Source organism: Myotis nattereri (genome assembly GCF_964212035.1).
Source record: "Myotis nattereri genome assembly, chromosome: X".
NCBI lineage: Eukaryota > Metazoa > Chordata > Mammalia > Chiroptera > Vespertilionidae > Myotis > Myotis nattereri.
The window spans coordinates 36,484,879-36,491,517 of NC_138078.1; the positions used below are offsets into that span (position 1 = coordinate 36,484,879).

Here is a 6,639-nt window from a genome sequence, read left to right on the forward strand (position 1 = left end):
TCACCTTATGTTAACATTTATCTCCTTATTCCTCCTAGCTGTCAAGCATCAATGGGAAGATATATATCTTGTTGTTTAAACACATAACTTGGGTTCAGACAACTTGTATGTGATTCAAGCTCTGTGATTTACTAGTTATGTGACCTTGAGAAACCAGTTTAACCTCTCTGAACCTGTATTTCCTTATCTTAAAAATAGAGATAATCATAGTGTCTAATTTATAGGACTACAGTTGTCAAGAAAAAATGAGATAGTATCTGACACACTTTAAGTGTTTCTAGCATTATTATAGTTACTATCAAGAAATCCATTGCAAAAACCAACATACTTGCTTTAATTTCTAAACTTGAAAAGCAAGTGTTACTCTTCCATATTGGGACAGAATTGAGTACTAGTTTGAAAACTTTTTTTAAAAATCAGGCTATGAGGTAGGCTTTGAGGTAAAGGGCAACTTGAGAAAAAGAAAGAATGTTAATAGATCCTATGCTGCCTGATAAAACATCTAATATTTGTTATTTTTATGACAACAATTAAGAGGAGTCAGAAAACCATCAGAGATTACCAATACAAAACCAATAGCTATATTTTAAATGTCCTTCAGAGAACTACACTTAGTCACTTAATATGAATACCTTTGTGCAATTGTTGGGTTCCCATTATGATGTTTGTTGCAAATTTTCTAAATTGTATCTTAAAACAACATTGCATCAGTCTTTGAGGAAAACCCTTAGTATTGTAAACTGAAGTGTCCCCATTTATTGTATAAAGGATCTCTTCCTGAAGTACACTCAATTTGTACTGTTTTAGTATTATTTGAAAGTGCTGTAAGATTATAATAAAACAAGGATTTATTTTGGTAATATGCAGTAGAACATTGGTAACAGGTGCATCAGAAGTATTGCTGCAACAACAGACAAATCTCTAATTATCCATAAGAAAACAAAATTGAAACAAAACACAAGAGCATAAATATTTACTTGCATAGTCTTCAACAATGGAGGCTAAAAATGGACATAATAGGAGAGAGCAGTCATTTTTCAGGCTCTTAGAAACTTATCTAAACAAAGAGAGAGGTACAATTGCTCTTACATGAACAGAAATTCTGAAAGGAGTTTCTTCTTGACTCTGCTTCCAAGGAAGAATAAATAGCAATATTGAAACTGCTTTATCACCCAAAGTGAAACTAATTTCTTGATCTGTTCAATCTAAGTAAAGGTTTAACTAAAGGTATTAAGCTGGTCTTTAAAATTTTACAATCATTGTATTGTACTTGAGACTCTGAACAACTCACATATTACTTTGAAATATAAAAATTAATATACATGAAAAATAATAAGGCAAGGAGCTCATAAGGTTCAAAGGCAATATAAAACATTTTCTTTTGTTCACCCTAACTTTGCTGAAAAAATGTAAGGTTAGGTATTCTATTTCAAAACTGTCTAAGCAACCCGCACATGGTGGCCAAAAAGACAAAGTTAAAGATTCAATCAGGGTTCTTGTGATTTCACACAACCTTCAGTTCTACTCCAAAATCTCTTTGGTGGTAAATAAACAAACCAAAAACATGGGAAAGCTGGTGTTCTGAAGCTCAGAAGAGGGAGGGGGTTCCTACATCCTGCATCTGAACCCACACATCCGCTCTGTTGGCTTTTCTCTTGAGGTGTAAACACTTTCACTTATCATGTATATGCACTAAGCCTTCACCCTTTTGCTACCCATAGCTACTGAAAATTGTTTATCCTTTTGCTACCCACAGCTGTTGAAAATTATTATAAATTAAGAGCATGTGAATGGGGGAGGGGGTTATCCTATCATTTGAAGAAACAGCAACTTTAATCTTCCACTGCATAAGCTAGTCCTTAGTTCTCTTTCAATTTTTCAATGCATTTGAAGCAGTTAGGAACTGTTAGAAGTAAAATCTTTTGAAAGAAAAGAAAAAAAAAAAGAAAAGTCAAAATAAGGGACAATATGGGAGGGGAAAAAACAAATCCCTCATCCTTAATTTTTTTTTAAACCTACAACTTTGTTTCCTTGTTCCCAACTTCCCCTCTCATTCTGCCTAGTTCTAACAATCTTTAGACTTAAGTTAAACACCCTCTCCTATATACTAGCAAAATAACTCTCTGAAAATAAACAGAATGCCTCAGTGGGCCTTCACTCAGTCATTATCAGAGCATGATTAACATCCTTTACAGATGTGCACTTCTGCCCTGTACCTCAGTAACTAGAGCACATATGTCAAATGTCCCACTTTTGAAACTCACCAGTATGTGATTTTTTCCATGACTTCTTCACCTAACCTTAAAGACTCTCTAGCACCAACTCTCATCTACTAAAACTCGGTAGCTTTCTTTTTCCTTCAAAGAAGAAACGTGGCCCTGACGTCACTTCACAAGGCAAACAAAGCTAAATTCTATGAAAAATGAAATCGATGCAACAAAGGGAAGAAAGGAAAAAAGGAGGGGGTGGGGTGGGAATGTCTTTCAAAAGAAAAGCTGCCAGAATTTCTGCAATTTAATGATTCTCCGCAGCAGAAGACTGCTGTGTAGAAAAACAAAAAAGGTGGGCTCCCCACCCTTCTTACCGCCGTAGAGCCTGAGGAAGATGCAATATACACACGGATCACCATCCTGGGAACAGTGGTTGAGGTTGTTTGGGTCCTGCAAATGGCTTGAGAGCAGCTGCAGCAACGGCTGGAATTGAGCTAGGAGTCGAGCAGAGGTTGGAAGAGAAGGGTGGGGGAAAGGGGAAGGCTGATCTCGCCAGAACCCCGCCTTCTCCCTTGGCTGCTCTCACTGTGCTGGGAACTCTGTAGTCCCTGCCCCAAATCCCGGAAGGCACAGACTTGTTTGCATCATTTCTTTCTTTTTTTTTTTTTTAAATAGAGATTCTCGAATAGCACCGCGAGATCTGTTGAAACATTACTTTTTGACGATAGCCGCCCCGAGAAGAGGAATAGAAGAAGCAGAAAAAAAGAAAAAAAGAAAGAAAAAAGGAGCTTTTAATTAAATTAGACTAGAATGAAGAACATTTTCCCGTGGAGACTAAAAGTTCTGCATATAACTTTCTGCTCAGAAATGTATGCAAAAAAGAAGACAGATATTCCTTGAAAGAGGAAGCTGTATGTTGAAACCAGACACTAGTAAGAAAGCCCAGACTTTCAGAACCTTGTACATTTTAATACTCCTATTAATTATGTACTGATTGTTCTGATGTTGTATGGCAGCAGGAATTGGGCACTGAAGGACTGAGCGATGCCACAGAAGGTTTTAAAAAGTTTCAGGTTTCCCTAAGCCCAGAAAAGGCAGAATTGGGTTTCCTTGTGAGCTTTGCTTTTTGTTAAGTTAGGGGATCCTGCTTCTGTGAGAATACTCAGGAAGACTGATTGACTGGCAAACTCAAGAATGGAGAAAGAAATTGAAAACCAATAAAAATTGAAAGTGCGGTGTTAGAAAGTAAATGAGTTTTTGTTTTGTTTTGTATTGTTTGCTTAATAACTGACTGAGGAAAGGGTGTTTGGATCCTATGTTGTAGGAGATGTTGAAATGGTAAGCAGAAAAAGAGAGCAAAAGGCTATTTATAGCTCTAGGGAAATTAGCAAACAAAAATGTCCAGAGAGGGACCATATACCTTAGACTGTAATTTCAAATTTCCAAATTATGTCAAATGAACAGAATTAAAGAACTTGCAAATTGAGTGGATAGAAGGAGTCAGTCACCTGTGTCCTACTTCCTTACTTTTCCTTTTCAGTTTGTTTCCCTCTATATTCAAGTGGTTTTATCACTGTTCAATAATTGTAGTAGCTTCCTAACTCTTTCCTGTTCACAGGTTTTCCCTTTTCCAATGTATGTGATCTATAGAACAACCTTGAGAGGTGGATATTATTGCATCAGTTTTACAGAAGAAACGGAGACTCAAGAAAATAAGTAATTTCCCCAAAGTCATATAGCTAGTAAATTCCAGAGTCAGGACTAGAACTCAAGTCTAACCAACTCCAAAGGCCACCCTCTTAACCATAATTGTAATATACTGCCTGGGACAGGGAAAGTACTCAATAATTGTTAAGTTTTTTCCCCCTAAAACATCACTTTTATATGGCACTAAAGACAATGTAATCTGAAATACTTAACATAGTTCTCCATTAATTATCAATCCAAACCTACATTATGTTTCTAAGGAGCTCCCATCATAATCTGTCCCTACACTCTTCATACAATCTTCATTGCTTTCATAAATTATCTTCCCTGTATAATCATTGTTGACTCCCCACTGCAATCATAGTACTTACTCATTTTCATGTCTTTCTTTGTCCTATCCCTTTATTCATCTTTCCAACATCCTCATACTCTTGCCCCCCCTCATCTGTCCAACTCTTTTTATTTTATTTTTTTCTTTATTGATTAAGGCATGACATGTGTCCTTATCCCCCAATAGTCCCCCCACCCCTCCACTTATGCTCTCACCCCTCTGATGTTTGTGTCCATTGGTTAGGCTTATGTGCATGCATACAAGTCCTTTGGTTGATCCCCCCCCTACTCCCCCCCCACTTACCTTCCCTCTGAGGTTTGACTGTCTGATTGATGCTTCAGAGAAATATAAATATCACATGATCTCACTCATTCATGGAATATAATGAACAACATAAAGTGATGAACAAAAACAGATCCAGCCCTAACTGGTTTTGCTCAGTGGATAGAGCGTTGGCCTGCAGACTGAAGGGTCCCAGGTTTGATTCCGGTCAGGGGCATGTACCTTGGTTGTGGGCACATCCCTAGTAGGGGGTGTACAGGAGGCAGCTGATCGATGTTTCTCTCTCATTGATGTTTCTAACTCTCTATCCTTCTCCCTTCCTCTCTGTAAAAAATCAATAAAATATATTTTAAAAAAACATCCATTTGTCCAGCTCTTGCCCTGTTTAGTGAGAGAGGTCAATGGTGGAAAAGGGGATATATGTAATACTTTCAACAATAAATATTTTTTAAACTTAAAAATAGAGCTGCCTTTTGACCAAGTGATCTGACCTCTGAGAATATATACTAAGAATCCTGAAACACCATCCAGCATTACATTAGAAAGATCATACACAATGACCAAGTGGGATTTATTCTGGGGATGTAAGGATGGTATAATATCCGCAAATCAATAAAAGTGATACATCACATAAACAAATTGAGAGACAAAAATTACATAATCATATCAATTGATTCACAAAACGCTTTTGACAAAATCCAACACCCTTTCTTGATAAAAACACTCAGCAAAGTAGGAATAGAGGGATCACACCTCAACATAATAAAAGCCTTATTTGACAAACCTATAGCCAACATCATACTTAATGAGCAAAGACTAAAAGTTCCCCTAAGAACAGGAAGAAGACAGGGATGCCCACTTTCACCACTCTTATTCAACATAGTACTGGAAGTACTAGCCATAGCAATCAGACAAGAAAAAGAAATAAAAGACATCCAAAATAGGAAAAGAAGCAAAACTGATATTATTCGCAGATGGCATGATATTATATATAGAAAACCCTAAAGGCGCCAAAAAACACTACTAGACTTTATAAAGGAATTCAGCAATGTAGCAGGATACAAAATTAACACCCAGAAATCTATGGTCTTTTTATACCCCAATAATGAACTCACAGAAAGAGAAACTAAAAAAATAACCCAGCCCCAGGTGGTTTGGCTCAGTGGATAGAGCATAGGCCTGTGGACTAAAGAGCCAAAGGTTCGATCCTAATCAAGGGCACATGCCTGGGTTGAGGGCTCAATCCCCAGTGGGGGGGGGGGGAAGCAGGAGGAAGCCAATCAATGATTCTCTCTCATCATTGATGTGTCTATCTCTCCCTCTCTTTCCCTCTCACTTCCTCTCTGAAATCAATAAAAAGATATTTTTTTAAAATCCAATGTTCCATTGCAACAAAAAGAATCAAGATACCTAGGAATAAACTTAACTAAGGAGGTAAAAGACCTGTACTCTAAAAACTACAGAACATTGAGAAAAAAAGAGAAGACATAAATAAATGGAAGACTATACCATGTTCTTGGTTTAGTAGAATCAACATCATTAAAATGTTCATACTACCCAAAGCAATCTATAGATTCAAAACAATTACCATTAAAATAAAAACAGCATATTTCACAGACCTAGAACAAAATCTCCAAAAATTCATATGGAATGAAAAAAGACCCCAAATAGCAACAGCAATTCTGAGAAAGAACAAAGTTGGAGGGAGCACAATACCAGATATCAAGCTGTATTACAAAGCCACTGTTCTCAAAACTGCCGGGTACTGACATAAGAACAGACATATACACCAATGGAACAGAACAGAGAACCCCAAAATCACTCCAAGCCATTACGCTCAATTAATATTTGACAAAGGAGGCAAGAGCATACAGTGGAGTCAAGGCAGTCTAATCAATAAATGGTGTTGGGAAAATTGGACAGATACATGCAAAAAAATGAAACTAGACCACCAACTTACACCATACCCAAAACTAAACTCAAAATGGATAAAGGACTTAAACGTAAGACAGGAAACCATAAAAATCTTAAAAGAATCCACAGGGAGCAAAATATCAGACATATGTCATAACAATATCTTTATAGATACAGCTCCTAGGGCAATAGAAA

General features: G+C 36.9%; 1 protein-coding gene across 1 annotated transcript in view; it reads right to left on the reverse strand.

Annotated features, from left to right (window-relative positions):
* The window catches only part of SH3BGRL (SH3 domain binding glutamate rich protein like), an 84,854-nt gene extending 81,998 nt beyond the window's left edge, over positions 1-2,856 (reverse strand). Inside the window, exon 1 of the mRNA XM_081081825.1 lies at positions 2,585-2,856. Within this exon, the coding sequence (XP_080937951.1) occupies positions 2,585-2,629 (45 nt within the window). The 5' untranslated portion in view covers positions 2,630-2,856. The remainder of the gene's footprint in view (positions 1-2,584) is intronic.
* Between the last annotated feature and the right edge of the window lie 3,783 nt (positions 2,857-6,639).